At 33.1% G+C, this 22,269-nt stretch overlaps 3 protein-coding genes and 1 non-coding gene across 5 annotated transcripts; 2 read left to right on the top strand and 2 right to left on the bottom strand.

The window, feature by feature from the left end:
• Positions 1-472: 472 nt before the first annotated feature.
• Positions 473-544, top strand: TRNAD-GUC (transfer RNA aspartic acid (anticodon GUC)). The gene has a single exon. It is a non-coding gene; the product is annotated as a tRNA-Asp (tRNA).
• Positions 545-4,440: 3,896 nt separating this feature from the next.
• LOC105768845 (calmodulin-binding protein 60 B) lies at positions 4,441-8,706 on the bottom strand. The gene is made up of 8 exons (XM_012589062.2): positions 8,162-8,706; positions 7,476-7,551; positions 7,311-7,369; positions 6,355-6,848; positions 6,078-6,238; positions 5,769-5,972; positions 5,403-5,640; positions 4,441-5,307 (listed from the first exon to the last, which is right to left on the bottom strand). The coding sequence occupies exons 1-8, from the start codon at positions 8,251-8,253 to the stop codon at positions 4,736-4,738; spliced, it is 1,896 nt and encodes a 631-aa protein (XP_012444516.1). The 5' UTR covers positions 8,254-8,706; the 3' UTR covers positions 4,441-4,735.
• Positions 8,707-12,433: 3,727 nt separating this feature from the next.
• LOC105768848 (ribosomal RNA-processing protein 17) lies at positions 12,434-14,382 on the bottom strand. Its single transcript, XM_012589067.2, has 4 exons — positions 14,183-14,382; positions 13,980-14,085; positions 13,118-13,241; positions 12,434-12,940 (listed from the first exon to the last, which is right to left on the bottom strand). The coding sequence occupies exons 1-4, from the start codon at positions 14,311-14,313 to the stop codon at positions 12,645-12,647; spliced, it is 657 nt and encodes a 218-aa protein (XP_012444521.1). The 5' UTR covers positions 14,314-14,382; the 3' UTR covers positions 12,434-12,644.
• A 483-nt stretch (positions 14,383-14,865) lies between these two features.
• On the top strand, positions 14,866-18,545 carry LOC105768847 (sphingosine kinase 1). 2 transcript variants are annotated; one of them, XM_012589066.2, is made up of 10 exons: positions 14,866-15,396; positions 15,482-15,604; positions 15,703-15,803; positions 15,898-15,970; positions 16,361-16,447; positions 16,567-16,644; positions 16,775-16,845; positions 16,989-17,276; positions 17,961-18,083; positions 18,215-18,545. In XM_012589066.2, exons 1-10 carry the CDS (start codon positions 15,063-15,065, stop codon positions 18,404-18,406), a joined length of 1,470 nt encoding a protein of 489 aa, XP_012444520.2. In that variant the 5' UTR covers positions 14,866-15,062; the 3' UTR covers positions 18,407-18,545. The 2 variants fall into 2 exon arrangements, with proteins under 2 accessions (XP_012444520.2, XP_052486958.1); XM_052630998.1 differs by lacking the exon at positions 14,866-15,396 and having other exon boundaries at positions 15,558-15,604; positions 15,895-15,970.
• The last annotated feature ends 3,724 nt before the right edge of the window (positions 18,546-22,269 follow it).

Raw genomic sequence — 22,269 nt, 5'->3', positions numbered from 1 at the left:
TATTTTCCAGTAAATCATTTTTCAGAAAAGTAAAACATTTTCCAGAAATCATTTTCCGGAAACCATTTTACTGCCAAACAAACAGAGTCTACATGTGGCTAAAGTTTAAGTTGTGCTAATCATTACGATTAGAGTTTTATTCTTCTCTTATAATTTAAAAAAAATCTAGTTTTATAATTATTACATATAAAAATGGCTGGGATACATATGTTAGTCAAATGGACTAATATTTCACATGGTTCAGTGCTAAATAACTATTAAAAATATTTATGGGTTACAATAAACAAATTGTAACTCTAAAAATTATCCCCTACAAAGAAAAATTTTTGAAATTTTAAACTCTGTTAAACCTCAATCTTATTTTCCTATCTGGTTCTTCTTTAGATTATAAGTTATTACTAATTATTATTCTGAGAGCATTGTTGTTCAGTATACAAAATAAATATTAATATGTGACTAAATTGTCAATTGAGTCGTTGTAGTATAGTGGTAAGTATTCCCGCCTGTCACGCGGGTGACCCGGGTTCGATCCCCGGCAACGGCGATTTTATTGCTCTTTTGGGTTTTTCTTATTTTGCCACTTACAAGTGTTTCACACAACATGAGATTACATATATTACACACCTACACCTTACCTATGTTCTTGAGCAATCGGCAATCAGAGCGTACAAATGCACTACTGCTCTTTTGGGTTTTCCTTATTTTGCCACTTACAAGTGTTTCACACAGTCACAGCATGAGACTACATTTATTGCACACCTACACCTTACCTATGTTCTTGAGCAATCGCGAATCAGAGCGTACAAATGCACTACTGCACTGCTTATGAACAATGACTTTGAATGATAAGTCTGAGTGCTTTTCATCAACACACCTTCAGTGACTGTTGATTTACCTGTATATACTTGTGGCATGCGCGGATGAATTTTTTTGCATGCATCTGTGTTATAGATGCTGAAGCATACACTATTTGCACCGACTCCTGCAGATATATGGGAACGTTTTAAGTTAAGACAACTTAATGTGTTGTTAAGTAATCTATTAGCAAGTCTACCATTTGCATGGAAAGGAGGACATTATTTTTACACAATCCTCTGCCTATCTCCCCACCTTCCTTTTACTCCCTTTGCTTCCAAGAAACTGGGTTTTAAATGGAATCGCGCTAATATATCTAGCAACATCACTCTTGGAGATGGCTTTTTATTTCATTTGCATTCCTTTCATATTACGGTATTCAAACCACAAAACTTGCCAACGGCTCCAGTATTTGCTCTCCCATCTTTATCAGCATCTATGTTTTCAGCTATTTTTTATGTCAGTTGCTTACTACAAGGCACTCTCCTCCCTGGTCAAACATTTATTTGTTTCTATGTTTAAGTGAAAGTTGTAAAGGCTATTTTATATATAATTTCATATTATCATCACTAAAACATTGTCAGCATTATGTTATTTTCTTTATCTTCGTTCCAAATAGCTGGTGGCTCTTCCTCAGATACCGCTAATGACCTGAAGACATATGAAAGGGGGAAAAATACATAGTGCTGATGACTCTGCTCCTTTGGAAGCTCTTTTGTTGTCTATTCCTGATGGTTATCATCTTTATATAAGGTGAAAAGCTTGGTTTTACTTTAGGGGCTCCTTGTGTGTCTATTCCCGAATATCGAACACAGAACTTAAAAAAAAAATGTCAGGAGCAAGGTATGTGAACCCCGATTACCTTTGTCTAATGTGCCTTGAACATTTCAATATCACTGTAAGCTCAAAATAAATTTATAGCTTTTACATGGTTTGACATCTGTTAATTTTTTGCACTTCACGTCCTTAGACCTTACAAAATTACCTATACTTTTATTATTATTGCTCTGCTTACTCTTGGTCACACCATATCATCTTTTTCTTTAATATTTTCAGTCTCTTTGGTTAGCAATTATATTCATGTATCGCGGAGCTAAAATTTTAGTCTGGCAAATCACACCAAGTGTTTGAACAAATGTTTTTAAAAATATTCTTAATTAAAAAAATGCAAGGACTCTATTTATAGTTGAGCTCCTCAGATCCAATTGTACTGATTGGATTATATAAATGGCTAAAACTAGTTCTCATGTACCGACTGTTAAGGATTTTCAATAATTATCCTGATAAAAATATAATTTACTGTAGTGTTTACATTTGAGTCAGAATCTAAGTAGATGGGCCTCGAGTCTTTTTTAAGAAATAGACAAATACTCTCAGGCTGAATGACCCAAAGAAATTAACATGAAGGATCTGAAATGTGTACATCTCCTATACCAAAGAATCCAAAGGCAGGTGTAGAGCTTATACTTTTGCTGTATTTAAGAAGGCGTGCCTTGGTCTACATAGTGGATGAAGATGCTGTTTTGAGAATCAGATACCGAATGACTGCTACCTCCTCCGACTTTTGTCTATCTGCATGCATGTAGAAGATGATATTTATCGTTTTTTAAGGTATTTTGAATTTTACAAGGATAATGTACTGTCCACACAGCTATTGACAAAGCATGTTTTATTTTCAAAGTAGCTACACACTTTTTCCGAGTGCTACACTTTGAGGTTTCGTAAAAAAAAGAAAATGGATGCAAAGGTTTAAAAAGAAAAGAGAGCATCCCTTTACGCTACTCGAGCTTCTGATTATTAGCATAAGAATAATTCCCTTTCTTTTTGGGGCTAAAGAAATGAAAAAGTAAAACTGCAGAAGAATGTGATGCCATTGTAGGGACACAGGGCCATGCATACATGTCTGTTTCATAAACTCAGCTGCTCAGAATAAGACATGCCATTAATCTAAGCAGTAGATTTCATTTGACAGCCTCTTAAGTATAATATGTTGAATAATTCAATGAATTATTTTCAACCAAGTACATTATCCAATATCACAATGATGCAAATCACCTGTTACCCCCTCTCCCCTTCTCATGTTTCTTGGGTAGTAAATTTCAAATTGAGACCGTACAACTATTCTCGTTGTCTTGGTTCCAATTTTGTGGATGATAAATACACTGTTAGGATAACTTTGTTCACTCTAAATTTAACTTGGATTTAATATGTTTATCATACCCCACAAAATATATCTTATTTATTAAAATTTATATAATTGATGTATTAACCCATAAAAAAATTGAAAAGGATAATCCACCAAAATTTTTGAAAAGGAATTATTTTATATAAAAATAAATAAATTTCTTTTATTCTCTAGCTCTCTAATATCTTTACAAGATAGATCTTCAAATTTTCAAGGTCTCTCTAACTTAGTAACAATTCTTTCTTAATTTTTCTTATTGATTAATATCTAAAAAGTAAGATTCTAGCTTTTCTTATGATAAATTAGGAATTATTTTTGCAAGATCTAGTTTTTCATTTAGTGAATCATTTTGGGATATTGATTTTCATGAGATTTCTAGCATCGTGAGTGAATAATAATTTTAGAGGTTGATTAATACAATTCCTTGAAGAAATTAGCATTGATTGTATTTATATATATTTGAAATAATTGTATTTATAATCTTGAATTTTTTTAATATTGATTAGAAATTAAACATTTTATTTAAAATTGTTGTTGCTAGTGTGATTATTGTGAATCTTGTGCTTGAAATATTGCATTCTTACACCAAAAGCAAAGTGATTTTTGTTTTGTGAAAAAAATTCTAATTGTATATTGGCTTGGTGAAAACCTTTATGTATTTAAAGACTTAGATTTATTTGTTTTAAATATTTAACATGAAAAATATTTTTAAATAAAGTCTATCAATGATGTAGAGAAAGAACATATTAGTTTATATGAATTTTTATAAACATTTTATTTTTTAAAAAAATTAACCCAGAATCCAAATTTTTTTACTTTCACCCCTGTTAATAGATATAAAAAAAATCTATTAACAAAAAGTAAAATGCGTAGGACTGAGAAACAAAGGAATAGATTTTCATCAAAGTAAAATGGGTAGCAAAACCTGCCGTAGACTTCCATGTCGTTTCATCAAACCATACACGAGTCCTTACTGTTTTGCATACGGCAGAAGAAAACAAGAGAGCGACGGGATACTGGCAGAGGCGACGATATCCATTGAAAACTACTAATGAAAAGACATGAAAGGGTGAGTCGGAATCTCCTCTCCTGCTGGGGACCAGATCCGCACATCATGTTCTCAACTATACTTGGACTCACTCTCTTTAAAGTTTAAACGTCTTCCCACGTCCACGTTCCTCAATCCTCGAATTATAACATTTCACTCGCAATTATTGGTCTGTAGTAATCCATGCACTCGTGGATAACGTGTTTAACCCTATAAAATTCCATAATTGCCACAACGAATATCACTCCTTTTCTTTTTGGTCCCTTTTATGAGCCGCCATTGCAGGGTAAATAAAAAACATAGTCCCATTAATTTATACAGCAGTGAGATTTTGCGCAGGCAATGTTATCACTACCACAAATAAACGTTGCCTTACTTTGTTTTTATTTCGTTAGACCTCAACATAATACAATAGATGTTGGTCATCTATATGTCTTAGACTAGTAACATGCATCTGTTACATCCGCTAACATTTCTAGCCTCCACCCGGATTGTGACCTTCCTAGTTTAGGATGGAAGCATACTGTACAGACAAGAAATGTACAAACAGGAATAGTTCATTGATGGCAGCCAGACCCTGCCAACAAACCTAAATGTCTTTTGAGTCCTTCTTGCTCTGGTTGGACTTGGGAGGCTATAGATATAATCTACGAATCATCTAACTCGATGAGGTGTGCTCGTCTTTCAGCAGCCTTTTTCCTAATGAAGATGCCCCATCTCAGAGCTGCCTTAAGCTTGAGCCATCCCACTACGGCTTTGCCTGATGAACGTGAAGCATCATTATCGAAACCGTAAGCCAGGGATGGGGTGGGCATATATGTTGAGGGATACGGATGAGTATCTTCAATAGCATTAAAGGGAGGAGGAGGAGGAGTAGCATGGCAATGGCTTCCCATGTTAAAGATACGAAGCAAATGCTGCATGTCTTCATTATCAAGCATTTCATTGCTTCTCATTTTAATCTCCTCCTCAGAGAAGAAATCATCGATTCCCTTGTAAGTAGGAATGTGTGATGTCCCGCCCTCATGGAAACCTGGCATGGACGATTGACATGGACCAAGAGCTGGGCCATTGTCATGTCCTGGAACCTGGACCTGGTGTGAACCACTGACCAAAGGATTTTGTAGAGTGAATGAAGAGCCACTGAACTGATTCTGAGCATGAAGATGCACATTTTGTGATTGCATTGACATTCTTGCCGCCATACTATCATCATAACCTAGGGAGACAAACAACACAGTAAGACGAACTTAATATATAACAGTCTGACAAGCTGAAAAGCAGACAGCACATAAAAAGTGAAAATCTCATTACCTCCAACATTTAGACTAGAATCTATAGGAGGCTGCTCAGAAGGAACTGGGACTGACAGGGTTGGTAGAGTGTGTTGCTGGTTGATTGAAATTGGATAACCTTGTGGATCCATTGGAACATTGGCTTGTGAAGGACCTGCACTGTCATCTTCCTTAGACCCTAGCAGAGATTTACTATCATACTCTATAACATGCATCCAATTTTCATATGCTTTCTTCACCAAAGCATCCACGTAAACCTGCAAGAAGCCAAAAACAAAGCCATTTCAATTAATTATCATATAGGAAAAATTAGGAGTAGTAGATAATGTTCCATTTTCTTCTGTAGCCTAAACCGGTTTGAAGATGAATGCAAGTATATATTTACCTTCTGGTTGTCTGCAAGAGAATCAGCTGCATAAAATTGTCCATTAGCAATTAGGCCACTCAACTCGTGGATGCTGTTAAAGACTATGCCAACACTTCTCACATCATCAGGGTAATAAACATAAAGTTTCCCACTTAGAACACAAGTTTTTGCATGCTCCACCAGAACATCCCACATCTTATTAGACATTCCACTTCCAAGAATCTACAAGAAATGGGTCAAAATTTAGTTACAGAAAGAAGAAGAAGAAGAAGAAGAAGAAGAATTAAAATATGATTGAGATTAGAGGATGAGACAAAGAAGCCTTACATTTCTCAGCCTTTGTGAGTCCCTAATCACAAGTCGTAGAAAGTCTTCAACTGTAAAGATCCCAGCTTTATTGAGCCGCTTGTGAAACGACCCATCTTTGCCAATCTTCTCTAATCTCCACACTTCATCGTGTAACGCAGGTGGATAGTGTTTCTTATATACTGTTAAGTGAAAACAAAAAGGAAAAGAAAATAGACAATGGTTTACTGGCTTTTAAGTCTGTTTCACTGCCCAAATACGGATGCTTGGTTTTATAACCAAATTTAAGAGCACTCACATTCTCCTCGGTGATCCTTAACGGTGAAGGCTTCTGTTTTCGCTTCACGAATACGGATACCATCACAACAACCAGGGGCAACCTTTAGCCCCAGCCTGAATTTCCTGCTCCTAATCCAGCTCGAGTTGTCAGTAAATGTCAACTCCCCTAGTGTTCCTGCACCATCCTTGAGCATTACTTGCAGATCTCCAGTTAGTAGTGGCCTCTTCCCTTCACGCTCCTTGACGATATGACTGTCAAATTCTTCTTCAGTCCAGTTATCATCATCTTCATTGTTAAAATCACCCTCGAGCACGAAGACATCAAGCTTGGCTACGGATTCGGGACCGCATGTTACGACATGACCGGTGTTTGCGTTGACCAGGACGATATGGATAGCGGTACCTTGCTCCCCTTCGACCTTCCCTCCTGTAAACAGAGGAAGGGACAACCTGGATCTAAAGTGCAGCTGCAAATTTCTTCCATCAGGTCCTTCCATCCACTTAGGAGAAGACCTGCATTTTCTAAACCATTGTGAGTACGAAAACAAAATGCAGAATCATCAAAAACTCCTCACAAAAATACTCTTAATGGTAACTGGAAAACACATTAATTGGAACAATGCGGGGAAAAACTGCATCAGTAGAAGCAACAGTCACCAGATTTCCGAATAATCAAGAGAAGAAGAGATGAAATTTGAAGCCAAATAAATGAGAATGAATGCAACCAACAGTATTATAATAGACAATAATGTTGTGATTAGATGAACAGTAATGGGGCACATAAGTGAAAGAAAAACCAAATGCGCTAGTACAATGTAAGTGTTATTCCAAACCTGATTATTTTTGCAATAAAATTTTATTGGGAGATAGAGCAATGATTAAAAAGAAAGTTTTCCAAAAGTATTGAAACCATTTTCTTCTTGTATTATTATTACAATTTTAGAACCAAAAAAGAAAAAAAAAGGAATTCCATACTTAGCCGAAAGCTTGGCAGAGCCCAGCTTTGCTAAAGCACGTTCCACTTCTTCACTGACCTGTTCATATTACCCAGACCAGAAGTGTTTGAGTTTATAGAACATCAGCTTCAAAATGAGAATATGGAAAGAAGATCAAAAGAGAAGAATAAAAACAGAATCTTACAACTCTCCGAAGAATAGGCTCCAATGATGAGCAAAGTTTCTGCAGACTATCCACCTTCAGTGCTTCAACAATCACACTGCATCAATGTTAAAGCTTTATGTTACCAAAAAAACTAGCAGCAGTTTGACACAAGGATGAACCCAAACACCATTTAAAACTATACATCAAATCTTGATTCCTCAGTAGTAAAGTTGCTCGTTTTTCATAAATCTTACAAAAACAAAGTCGAGGCAAGAAAGACAGGTTTATTTTTTTTTTTATTTTTTTTATGGTTTTACTAAGCTCGGTCAGTCAAACACTGCAACTGGCACTAACACCCATGCCCCATTTTTCATTTGGCTCGTAATAAAACAACACAACTATGGTCTCCATGCTCTTTATATTTTATATATAATTAAACCAGAATAATCCAAAATTATTCTTTTAAAAGAATAGATTTTATTCCCTGAGAAAGCTGTTTAAGAGTTTTTGTCTAAATATATATATTGGCTATGCCAAATTCCAATAACGTCTAACAGAATCTAAAGTAAACCATTTAATGCATAGCATGTTTCAGATTCAATTCACTGAACTCGGAATTCAATTAAAACTGTATCCTTACATTAACCGCATTGCACCCAAAATAAATAAATATAATACAAAATCAACAAAATGTTTGATTTGAGAAAAGAGGAGAGTGAAGAGACCTAGCAAGAGCAGGTCGTTTCCTGTCAGGCCCTTCATCACCAGAACTCGAATCTAAACCTCTCTTCTCTCTCGCCAGATACTTCATTTGCATTTTTTTTCAAACTCAGCCCTGTTTGGTTGCCCAGAAACTACTAACACAGCAAAACTTCTCTCTCTCTCTTTCTTTTCCCACTTCTCCTAGCTTATTTTGAACTTTGCATTTCTCAAAAAAACACAACCCCAAACTCGAAAAACACTTCTCTTTCTCTTCAAAGGTGATTCGATTTTTATCCACCCAAAAAAGAAGAGAATAAAATTTCTCTCTCCTTTTTTTTTTTCCTTTTTGAAAAAGAAAAAGAGAGGAGGAGTAAAGTGAAAAGCGAGGGAATTGGATTTTAGGAAGAGAAGGTTCAAGGAAACGTCGGCGAACTTTCGTTGTTGTTATTGCGTTGTGGACAATGTTGTGTTTACTCACAGTGATGACTTTGGCACTGTGGCCAATCTGTTTAGAAATCTCTTTACAAAATTCGCACGGTCGTCCCCGCTCAGCTATGATCTTCGTTGTCCTTTTTTTTTTCCCTTCTTTTACAGAGCCGTTCGATTACGGAATCTCTCCTACGCTTTACGTGTTTGTAATTATTTGCGTTTAATTTCAACTTTGTAGTTAGGAGTAATGATTGTTGGTTCGTATACGTACGTGATAGGCACTGTTACGTTTACGAAATTGTTTGAATTTCTGTCGATTTCGCATACAGGTTTATTTTCCTTATTACTAATATCCATACATAATAATCATAAAGTTAAAATATGTTATAAGTCCCTCTATCTTTTGAAAATTTAGAATTTAGTCCTTTATATTTAATTTTAAAATTTAATTCATCTACTTTTCAGATTTTAAATTTCAGGTCCAGTTGTTAATATTATTAAAGTATTTTGTTAAATTTGTTGGTATAACAATTTAAAATTAAAAAAAACTCACCTCATAACTATGTAACCAAAATAATATGTTATATTGAACTTCAATTTAATTTTAAAATTTAATAACTGGACTTAAAATTTAAAATTTGAAAGATAAAAATTAATATTCTAAAATAAAAATACAAGGAGAAAATTTTTAATTTTCAAATAGTACAGGAGTTATGACAAATTTTAACCTAATCATAATCAAATACTTCCCTTAGGTATTAATCATTGGGGGGATCTGTTTTGTGGCATTACTCATGGGGGGGGGGGGGATCTGTTTTGTCTGGCTTAGTTAACTAATTTCCAATCCATTGTTGTGGTTTAAGCAAAACTTTATGTTAAAAGGAAACAGAGGCCAAACCTAACCATCATTTCATCCAAGACTTCGGACAGATTTTATTCTATTTTTTTTAAAAAAAAAGGCAACAGTTTTGGTCCATTTATTCTCAACCAGACAAAAACACCCGGGACGGGATCAGTCATGCAACCGCATTATATGACTATCAAATCAGATAACCTATTCTTTTCACAAACTTCAATTATGTCGCAAAAAAATTATTTTAAAAAGGCTAGGAAAAATTCTGGTTGAAATCAAAAGGGATTTTTTTTTCTTTTTAAGTTTAAATTATAAATGAATCACTCAGATATCTGTGAAGGTTTTATATAAATATTATCCCACTACTAGATAAATCATTGAATACAAAGTGAATATAGATTGCTAATTAAATTTAATTATTGTGACCACTAATAATTTATTTCTAACATTATGTAAAATTGTAAATTGAATTATTGAATACTAGTAAATTAGAAAGATTTGTTACAAAAATATAACTTGCAAAGCTCCATTAAAAATTATATAAAAAAGGTTAAGGGTTTATATTGTAATTTTTCTTCCATAAATATTTTTTCCCTCGACACATGTCAAATATTTATAGTATGAACACATTAAAACTTAACAACCTTATAATATATATATACACTAGTTTGTTACTTTGTTATCATGTGCAATGCACGACTTTGATTGTATATATAAATTCAAAATGTATTACATTTATTTATTAAAAATTATTACAAAATTTCTAACATTTTGAAAATATTATGATTGAGAAAATTAAAAAATATATTTTTAACTTTTAGAATCTTGATAGTTTATATTATGATTTATGATTGATTTGTGTCAATTTTAATTTAATTTTTTAATTGTATGTTGAAAAATTATATGTGTTTGCAACTTCATTATTTGTAAGGTGAAAATGTTAAAACTATACAAATTTCCTTAAATTATTGAACATGCTTCATATTATTTTTATTCAATTTTTCTTAATTTATTTTTATTTTTAAATTAGTAAATATGTGAAGTTATATTTGATAGTACCTGAATATGTTTGCAATTAATTCAAAAGATCCAAATTAAGGAAAAATAATAATCATTTTAATGCGTTTAAGAATTATTTTATTGTTTTCACTAAATTTTAATATGTACAAATTAATTAGCAAATATGTGGAGTTATATTTGATATTATCCAAATATGTTTGCGATTAATTCAAAAGATCCAAAATATTTAGTTCAGTTCCTGAGGGGAAAAACAATTAATCTAATGCATTTAAGAATTATTTTATTATTTTCACTAATTTTAATATATAAAAAAGGAAATAATATTCAAAGGAATTGTTTAGGAATATTGTAAGAAATATATATTTAGTTAAAAAATATTTAATGCTATGAATATTTTCATTATTAATTGTATTGATGTTAAACTTTAAAAATGAATAAAATATGTGAGGGTTTATTTTGCAATTTTTTTAATTAAGCTTCAAATAAGATGGACGACTACAAAATGAATTTTTGAGTTAGAACTTTTAAAAAATTATAAAAACACTGAAAATTTTAATGGCATAATTTGTATTTTAATTAAGCCTCAATTTAAATCCATTGATAAATACAGAGGACTACATAAATAAAATGGTGAGATGGAATTCCACAAAGAAAGCTATTAAAACACAAAAGGACTTAATGAGATAATATCCCTTAATGTCTTGTTTACAAGATGTAATTGATTTTCTTATCCAACATTGTATACACAAGTTCATAACTCCATTAAACATAAATTCATGTCAATTTTAATTATTTTATTTTAAAAATATAAAATAAATTATCAAAATAATAAATGTAATCATTTAATAACAGGTATAGTAATAATTTTTAATCAAGTTGGCACATGATTAACTTGTGACACTAACTTAATTAGGGATTTTATTAATACAATAAAATTAGGTAAATTTTAATCCATATTATATATTTTATTTAAAACATGATAATTTAAACTTTAATAAGTTTGAATTTAGATTATATGCATTAATTTAAATGTGGATAAACTTTAATATTAGTGATATTAATATGAAAATTTTGTTTTGAAAATTAGTTTAAGATGTGAAAATTTCTAATTTACCAAATGTAAAAAAACCGTGTTCAATTTTTTTACTTGTAATAATGTATATATATATAATATAATATTTCACTCTCAATAGAAAAAAAAACATTCGTATTATAGTTTATCTCAATTTCGATATTAAGCAATTTAGTCCCTCTAAAAAATTAAATCAATTTAATCATTGTCAATTTCAAAGTGAGCAACTAAGGACAATTAATTACAATATTAAAGTTTTCATTTGTTGTACATATCTTTTATCGGTATAATAACAAATTTAGCTTTCAATGTTTACACATTTGGTCAATATTTACAAATAATATATAAACATTGGGAGCTAAATTTGCTATTAATACCAATTAAAATTATGTCTAATTGATAGAAAACATTAACACCATGATTAATTATCCTTAGTTCATTGCTTTCAAAATCGCTCTACTCTTTTTAGAGGAATCAATTTACTCAAATTAAGAATGATTGGAAATGTGTTTTTCTTTTTGTAAAACAATGAATCCCGTAATTTCTAATTGCTATGTATAAATCTTAAATTCCAACAAGTGTATGTGAATTTTTGGATCGATTTGATTTTATGTTATAATTCTTTAAAGGTATATGAATTAAAATCTTTCAAAACAATTCACTAGTGAGAACAGAAAAATGGAACACGGTAAAGTGTATCATTCCATGGTTAGATTAATTTTTTAAAAGATGTCTTTGATCATGCGTTGCACATCTTGTTCAGCATGTATTTCAAGAAAAGTGTAGTAGCTACCAATCCTATGGCCATTTTTATCTTCTGCCAAAGTAATTACTTGATTGAAGAGAGGAAAAACAGAGTAATTAAGCAAAAGCCTTGATACTTTTGATGTAGGGAGTCTGGAAATGCATTCAAGTGGGAGGTGGAACAAAAATAAATCTCTTCAATTTTTGAACTCAAAATGGACAAGGGAAAATATTCATACACTGCAAGTGGGAGTTTTCCCATTGAACCAAACTTCAAACTAGGCAGCAGGAGAAGAAACGGGATAGAGACAACATAGGGGTCACTCCCAGACCGCCAATCCATCCGGGCTGTTAAAACTTGTGTTACACCCTTCCATATAAAATAACATCAAGTATCCAAGTCTACTGAAAAATTTGTCCGATGTAGGATTAAATGCGAGTTCTTGCTCCTTTTCTTCCCCTTATTTTTCTCTCTTTTACTTGGTGGCTTAGGTCTGTGTTTAGCAACTCTCTTGAAGGGTTTACTTTTGCTCACAGTTAAGGCGAGTTTTTTATCAACTTTATCTCCGACTGATCTGAGCATCGTAGTTTGAGTCTTTGCACTAGTGAAATCTTCTTCCTCACGAGAAATCTCACTAGTAATCACAGTGACTGTCATGTTTCCACCATCATACATAGTTGTCCCTTCCACAGATAAACAAAAGCCGACCACATAATAAGATAAACAATATGTTTGAGCTTTGTATCATAAAAATGCCAGTGCAATATAGCGATTGAAAGCAAAGAAAACCGTTGTCCTCTATAGTCAATAAACATTATAGTAGCTTGTGAATCCATCAGCTTGTAGGATTAGAAATATACCAGAAACTGATGCACTTGGCTCTCTTTGTTCATCATCTTCGTTGTTCTCATCAATTCCATCAGGTCCCGAGCTTGTCTTGGGAAGTGCTCCCCCATATAGGGCAAATTCTTTTTCTAACTTTCTCTGATGATTTCACCAACCAAAGAAGTAACTTCGGATTGTTTTCAAGTTAGATAGGAAAGCCAAATACAAACATAAAACTAAGTAGACTCTGTATGCAGCAAACATAACACACAAAGTTAAATGCTTGAATCTACTAGGGTTGAAAGCAGATATGTGAACTCCTGAAGAGATCCTCCAATTCCTTGTATAATGCTATGTTACTCGAACTCGGGGGGTGATTGTCAAATATTGGTATGTGTTTGCACAGAATGCTTAATGTTTTCTAAGTTTTTCCCATATATCTGAAGAATCTATACCCGTACACATGTTTGAATGTTTGTCTGTTACAAGCATTGGACATGAGTTCTTTAGAGAAAATGAAGAATAGGAGCAACACAAGTCTAATTTCATTGCAAAGGTGGGAATGAAAAGGAAGAACAAGGTTTCAGAACAAGGTTTCTCCCAATCTTGTTATTCAAATCTCATTGGCAGATTAATGGTGGCAATCCTTTCTGAGTGGCTATGCCTATGATAATTGGTTTCTATTTGCATAGGGAAATGGAATAGAATCGGTGAACTAATTTCCTTTATATGTTACAAGCAATCTTCAACAGCCGTAACTATTCGATTTTAAAGCAACCACTATGGCAAAAAAGTGCAAATTTAACAAATATTAGCTGCAGTTTGAAGATATTTGATTTGAATCGAAATACAATAGCATCGTCCGAAACAGGTAAAAAGATAGAAGAAAAGGAAAACCTTTTTGCGCTGTTCAATACGCTTGCGTCGTTCAGCCTGCTCTTGCTTCTTATGGGCTTCCTTTCTTCGCTTCTTCTTCCTCTTGTGAAACCCAGTAACGTAATCCCTTACCAATTCACCAAGTATCAAAGCAAAGCAAAGCAAATATTAGCCTTTTTCCCTAGGGTGGAAATAAAGAATGAGTTATGCGCGTGGTATGGTACCTGAGATCCTTCTCGTTGAAAGAAACGGAGAGTGCTTTGTTTTTGAGAGCTCTTTTCGTTATGTGGCGGCCTCGGGGCTTCGATTGTAGCACCGGTGCTTCCTCTTCGTATTCTTCTTCTCCTCCTCCCATGGCAGCAAACAGAGCAGCTTCGTCTCTCCCTAGATTGCAATGTAAGGTTTAACGAGCCGGGGTTTTGGAGACAGGCTTTAGGTCTGGGCTCAACGTGGCATGTGTTGGGTTATTAACCCGGTCCAGTATTTTATCTTTCAACTCAAACAAGCTCGACGGTGGAGGGATCGGAAATCCTAAATGGCGCAATCATTACCCGCCACGCTCCTTTCCATTTTTTTATGGTAAATTTCCTTAAATCTTTATTATTTATCTTTTAATCACTTTTAAAATGATAAATTTTTTTCTTGAATACTATCCATTTCAAATTTCATTATATTTTTTTCAACTATGAAATGGTACCTTCAAAACTTACTTTACGTGATTGATTCATTTGTCTACAATCTATTCAATATTATTTCTCGAACGGTGTTCAACGTGATGACAAATATCATTCACAACAGCAACAAAAAGAACGTCATGAAAATATCGACTGTCATAAAAAATGAAATTAAAATAATCACAATACCATAAGTCTTACCCGCTACATTATGTGTAATGTAAATAAATGAATAGCGCGCCACAGAGGGTGGAAAAGAAAAAAAGAGCCGTCCAAAAGCAACAAACGATTTGACCAAGAACCGCGAAGCGAATCAGAAACTTCTCAATCCCACTCCATCCCCGCCCTCTGCCGTCTTAAACCCAACCAAACCGTACCTTCCCATTAATAATTGCCAGATGCCTGCCATTTTTGAAAACCAGTTAACACTATGGATCAACGTAGTGATTCAGAGAACCTCTCACCCTTCATATCAGACCGAGTCCTCGTCAACGGGAAAGTGGTTCCCCTGACGTTCACCAGAGACGGGAAGCTTTTGTGGAACCATAACGACCGGCGGTGCTTGAACGTTGAGAAGGAGGCTCTCGGATTCACCTTCGAAGGTTCTAGAATCCGAGTCAATGTCGTCGTCGAAAAGAGAGATAGAATCCTCTGTTTCGCGAACATGGGAGGTATAGGGAGGCAGAGTTTCGTGTTCGAGCCTCTCTCTGAGGAATCGCTCACTCTCTGGTCTCAGAAGCTTCGTGATTATATTGATTCTCTCGGTACAATTTTAAAAGAAAGTCATTTTCTTTTTTCAAGTTTTATAATTTGAATTATTTATCGTAACAATTTTTGTTTTCGTAACAGGTAGGCCAAAGAGACTATTGATATTTGTGAACCCGTTTGGAGGGAAGAAATGTGCAACTAAAATTTTCGTAGAAGATGTAAGACCTTGCCTTGAAGATGCTGATATACAGTTTACTGTCATAGGTTTGGATTCAATGTTTTTCTCCCCATTAAATCCATGTTTTAACTTAACACAATTCCGTTCTCTTTTATAAATTTCGATGACAATCACAAACTTTCAGAAACTAAACATCAGCTGCATGCTAAAGAAGTTGTCAAAACCTTGGATTTATCAAAATATGATGGAATTGTTTGTGTTAGTGGCGATGGAATCCTTGTTGAGGTTAGTTAATCCAATTCTCTGAATATTGGATTATTATTGTAAATTTGGGTGTTTTTTTTTTCAATATCTCAACATTGTTGCCACCTTTTAGTAGGTGATAAATGGATTACTTGAAAGAGAAGATTGGAGTGATGCAATAAAGATGCCTATAGGAATGGTTCCTGCTGGTGCGTTTTCTCTCTATCACCATGTTAGTATAAGATAAAATTTCTTAAACTGTAATTAATGAATGTAAATCTGTGCTTGGATTGTGCTTTGAAGGAGTTTATTAATTTTTGGAACCTTTAAAATTTGTGGTTTTATGTTAGTTGTAAGTTGAAACCAAAGCTCTCTCTTTCATAAAAGTTTACCACTTTTGGGACCTCTTCGCAATGATTTACTGGTTCAGAATGTGAGGCGTAAAGAGTTTCTTTGCCAATTTGATTTTTATTATCTATTCAGTATTTTCTGGTTCATTATGATTCTGATTGGTTTGCTTTTTTTTTTCCATACTTAATTAGAAAACTATTCTAATGACTTATTTGGGCAGTGTTGATATCTGATTGTATATGGTGTAGGAACGGGAAATGGCATGGTGAAGTCTTTGCTGGATTCAGCTGGTGAAATATGTAGCCCATCTAATGCCATTCTTGCTGTTATCAGAGGTTAACAAGGGTGTCTTTTATTTCATTAAGAACATAGTTATTTTTTTCTTTCTCTGAGCAGCAAATAGTATTTCATTTTGATTGAAAAATTTTTGGGCTTAATATAGTACTCCTGACAGGGCATACACGTTCGTTGGATGTAGCTACTATCTCGCAAGGGAAAACAAGATTTTTTAGTGTCTTGATGCTTGCATGGGGTATGTAAAATTATTCCTCCTTCCATTAATCAAAGTTTGGCAATGCGTGTATCTGGCTGGTTTTGACTACAGGTCACAAACTTTAAAATTATTGCACTTTTAACATTTTGGCGAATGTTTTTTTTTCCAGGTCTGATAGCAGACATTGACATCGAATCTGAAAAGTATAGATGGATGGGGAGTGCTCGTATTGATTTCTATGTATATCCCTTCATCTGATCTGGTTGTTGTTGTGCACATGGACTTTTATATAGCTTTAGCACCTCATTTAGGGCACAGCCAGTATGGCTGCATAAATAGTTTGGGATTTGGTAATGAGAATAGTCTTTGTGTTTCCTCTGTAGGCTCTTCAACGTATAACATATTTAAGGCATTACAATGGACGTGTTTCTTTTGTGCCTGCTCCTGGCTTTGAAGAGTATGGCGAGCAAACCAGTTATTCTGGTGAACCTTCCTGTGAAACAAGCACAAGTCAACAAGAGTCCCTTAACATTCAACAGCCTGGGTACCTTGGATCCGATGTTAAGTTGGAGAACATGCATTGGAGGACTATTAGCGGACCATTTGTTTCAATCTGGCTTCATAATGTACCGTGGGGAAGTGAAGATGTCCTGGCTGCACCCAATGCAATGGTTTATTTTACACTAACTTGTGAATTCAATTATTTGTTCTATTATCCATAAAATATGTCTTAATTTTTTGCTATCCTCTGCCTTATACATGAGCAACTTCCTTTCGCCTTTAACCCGTAAGTAGCATCTGCAGTGTCATTAACCTCAAATTTTGAGTTTGTCCAAACTCCAGTGGAATTGACACTAAAGTTTAGAAAGATACTACTATGTTCTTCTCTGACTTAATCTTAGCACTTTAAAAGCATCCATTAATACAAACCAAAGCAAATGAGGTTTCATTCTGTATAATCTATAGCATATGAAGCTTCATAGCTGCCAGAGTTTTGCATTTTGATGCCCTCTTAAGCTCAAGAAAACTTAGTTTGAGGAATGCGACACTCACTAAGAGACTGTTTTCGTCTTCAAGACTTTAGAAGCTCTAAGATTCCAAAAGAATTACTACACTACGTAGAATGTGCTGAGCAAGGACCGGCTCACTTTTTCAATTTTTCATCTCTAATTAAAATTCCTGCAACCATGCCACATTTACTCTATGCAATTTCAATTATGTTTAATCTTGCACGATGGATTTCACCATTGAAATTTGAACTTTTCAGGTCTGAAATTTTCTGTTTGATTTCTGTTTCTAACATGCATGCATGACTAATATTACTATCATGTTTCTTTTGATGGTTGCAATTGCAGTTCTCGGACGGTTATTTGGACTTGATTATCGTAAAGGACATCCCGAAATTATCCTTGCTGTCATTACTATCAAAAATGAATGATGGGAGTCATGTACATTGTCCACACGTTATGTACCTTAAGGTGAGTTAACTAATCGATAACCATTTAACCTTGGGATTGGTTTTTGTAACTTTTCTTCTATATAAAATTCGAAGAACCATGGTCCTATCTTTAGCAATAAAACCATCCATGTTCTTTGTGATTAACTACAGGTGAAGGCATTTGTGTTGGAGCCTGGTGCTCGAATCGATGATCCAATGAAGGAAGGGATCATCGACTCAGATGGTGAGCTACTTGCCAGGGGAAATGTAACATACAAGGGTAATGTAAAGTGCTATATGGCGTACGATAAGCTTCAAATAACCGTGGATCAAGGTTTAGCTACTTTGTTTGCACCTGTATAGAGCCTGTAAGTTGATTATAGATGAGCCCTGTTTTATTTTACATTGATTTAAAGGTTTTATGTTACTAAAAAAAGTCTGTTTAGGGGATTGAAGTTTTTGAAATTTTGAAAGGAAAAATGATAATATTTGATGGCAGAAACTTTCCATATATAATAATATGATAAATCCTGATTCCACCGCCCAATAATAAGGGTACATCTGATGTGAATGAAGCAATAAAATTTGTACTACTAAAAAGGAGTGTACATCTGATATGAATTCTTGACAGTACTGGTAATTGGTAAAGGGGAAGTTTTAGGATATGAGAGTTCAAGTTCAAATTTTATTTTACTTACACGTGTAAGTCTTAAATTTAGATTCCAGTCTTATTTTTAATTTTATTATTCTAATCTATGTTCAAATATATTATAGTATTTTGATTTTAACTATAAATATAATACATATGGTATTACTTGTTATTGTGAAAAAAAATTTGCATATCCAACACATACGTAACATGAAGTCCGTCGAAGGGAAAATAATTAGGCGTGGGACATGCAACTGGTACGATATGAACACACACCAAAAGTGGAAGACAAGGTGATGCTACTTTATACATTTGTTCATACTTGAGAGACCAGACCAGCTATGACTCGTGTTTCTTACGGTTTCCGTAATATCAAAACGTTTAAAAGAAGAAGAAAAAATAAATAAAAAGGCCCCACATCAAGTGCCCTCCCCCTCAAACAAAGGTTAACTGGTACTCCTGGACAAATTGTTTTTGTTCCAACAGAAACAGCTCTCTCTCGGTCTTTCTCTATATATATATGCAATTTGATATTGGTTGAAAATAATTGAATTGATTGAAATACGGTACGGACGAATGGGGGAATGAGATTAAGAGGCAAAGGCACCCTCGCAGCACTTTCACTCGACCAGCGCGTATCTGGAGTGCTAGTCGTCCATTCTTTTGGTTTGGTGCTCAAAGCTTTGATGATGATTTGACAAGGCTGATAAGGGGGCTTTGCCACCTGGTAGATCTAACTGAATCTTGCTGCAGCAAATCGAAATCAAAATCTTCATCTCAAAAAAAAGCTTTGAGAATTGAGATATGTTGACGTCACTTTGACCCTCTTTGGGTATGGGCTCCCCCGCGCATGCAGATGCACTCACTTTCCATTATCTGCTTCTGCCACTCCGAATTTGACCAGCTATATGATATCCTTCAACTGCCCCTCTCATTTCCATTTAAACAATGGCCTTCCATATTTTAACCCTCACTATGATCTTATCTCTTTTATCAGCCAAAGGTTTTCAATCTGCTTGATCCAGCCACAACACTTTCATTATTACTTGAATAAGATTTTATATTTGATTTTTGTGAGTGATTAGGAGAGACGTATAAAGCCAAAATGGAATAATTTTACGAGGAAGCATTAATTGTGATTATCAATTTCAACTCGTTAGAGTTAGGCCAAAGTCGTGCTCAATCAATACACATACAGTAACCTCAACCTTTTGCTGAAAATATACAAAAATACAAAACAACTTCGGTTTCATATCCACGCTAGCTACTATATATATTATATTTATACTATAAATATAGAACCGGTCCAAGCCAATATTGTCCCGTACCCAAAGTTTGCACTTAGGATTATGTGGTGTGATTCATGCACTCTTCCAACTCAGCATAATTCAATGGCACATTTTTTCTAAAATTATTTGTGGCTGTCTACCATAGTCCACTACATGTCACATTCCTCCTTCGAAAGAAACAACAAGAAAAAATAGCATCATTGTTAGATGTGGTCGAGATTCTATATATATGTTTGGCATTTAATTTAAACAAACATCATCTCTTTAGTATTTATCACATACCAAAATATCTCAAAAACTCTTCTTGTCCTCTTCTCGCATCTCCAACATTTTATCCTGTTATCGTTATATAAATATGATATTATTTTATATATGTATACATGTCTGAGGTCTTTGAATGGTTGAATAGAGCATCTAAACTTGTCCAACACTTGTCAAGAGGAAGTTGACAAAAATATGCATGGACAAGAATGTCAAGTCGTTGAAATATTGGTTTTGGAACGTGTTTATATGTACATATATGTATATGTTTAAGGAAAATTAAGGAACAACCATGTAATCATATTATTATTCTAAGTATATGATTGAATTAATGCTACGAGTTAACTCGAGATTAATTCAATCAAAGAAATTATTAAAATACTTTTACGTGTTTGAAATAAGCTATATTCTTATAATGATACTCTTATCTTTTATATGTTTAATAAATTTAATATAAAATTTGGTTATATTAAGATTTAAACCCATGCCACTAGCATCATCTATAAAATCTTTTTTACCACTTTAATCAAAGTTTTATTTTAATATTTTATATTTTCAATGTTGTCATCATTTTACATATATTGATAATGTTGTTTATTGAATTGGTGTCACAAATCAACTTGATACCAACTTAAGAATAATAAAATACATGATAAACAATTGAAGTGCATTTAATATTCTTAAAGCGATGTATTTATACCTATTTAAATATTATTTTACTCACAATTTAAACTTTTTTAAAATTTTAATTTCATATATATTGTTTTACTCAAATCTGTATTTTACATAAGCAATTAATGTTTTTACTTCTTTTTTCTATTTTTAAGACAGGTTTTGACTGTAAAGGTGGTTACCTAGACAATTGGAGTCAAAATAGTAGGTGTTTGCAATGGGTATATTAAAATCTTTTATTCAAGCCATGCATATTCAAATGTGTTTCAAATATTTGCTAAAAAATATATGTTCGAAATATAAATATTTAAAATCAAATAAAATGCCATAAAACATAGAAAGAGTACATGCTAATACAATGTTGAGGTCATACGATGGTGTCAAGAGTAAAAGGTGTTTTTTAAGATTTAGGAAGAGATGGAAGATATTGAGGGAAATTTAGCAGGTTTTTTGCATAGATCAAATCCTTGAAGGAGGGTTTTATAAAGGTGTCAAGTTTTAGATAAAGTAGGCTAATTTTGGTTTTCAAAATTAAATCGGTGACATTAATAATTTTTGATTCAATTGATCTATTTAATTTAATTAAATAAAATATTAAAAAACAATTCAATCAAATTTTTAATTCAATTGAATTGATTTGACCAACCGATTTAGTCGATTTACTGAATTAGTTTATCTAATCGATTAATTCATTTTTCTAAAAAATAATGCTAAATTATAAGAGCTGTCTTACCTATGTACCTAAATGTGATAAATGAACATTAAACTTCTTGAGAAACTCCCACACATTGGCGTTTAGCATTGCTGTCAAAAAGTATTTTTGAGAAATAAAATGTCTATTTTAGACATGTCATTATCAAGTAACAAATATACATTTAAATAATATTTAAATTAGTTAATATTATTATATTTTAGTAAGAATATAAAAAATTATTATAAGTTGTTGTTAATATTTTAATATATGAAATATAAATTTTAAATATTTTTAAACAATAAATATTAATTATTTATAAAATTTAATTAGAACATATAAACTATATTTTAAATATTTAAATATAATCATTAAATATTTGTAATTAATATTTAAAAAGATATTTTTTTATTTTTAATTAACGATTTTAACACATTTGTAATTAAACACCAAGAAAAAAAAGTGAAAGTACTATGTTATTGGAGGGGTGAAAAAGTAATTAAGCACCAATAGTGCTTTTGGGAGAGGAAAAGCTAAAATTTTTAGCTTCTCATTTTCAGAATTGCTTTTCAAAAGCACTTCTAAAAAGCCAAAAGCAACTTATTTAACACAGCTTTTATTCCAAAAGTGCTTTTAGACCCAGAAGTACTTTTTTAAAGCACTG

The sequence above is a fragment of the Gossypium raimondii genome, chromosome 5 (assembly GCF_025698545.1).
Source record: "Gossypium raimondii isolate GPD5lz chromosome 5, ASM2569854v1, whole genome shotgun sequence".
Taxonomy (NCBI): domain Eukaryota; kingdom Viridiplantae; phylum Streptophyta; class Magnoliopsida; order Malvales; family Malvaceae; genus Gossypium; species Gossypium raimondii.
Note: the sequence above shows the minus strand (reverse complement) of the source record. Positions and strands in the feature narration are given on the sequence as shown.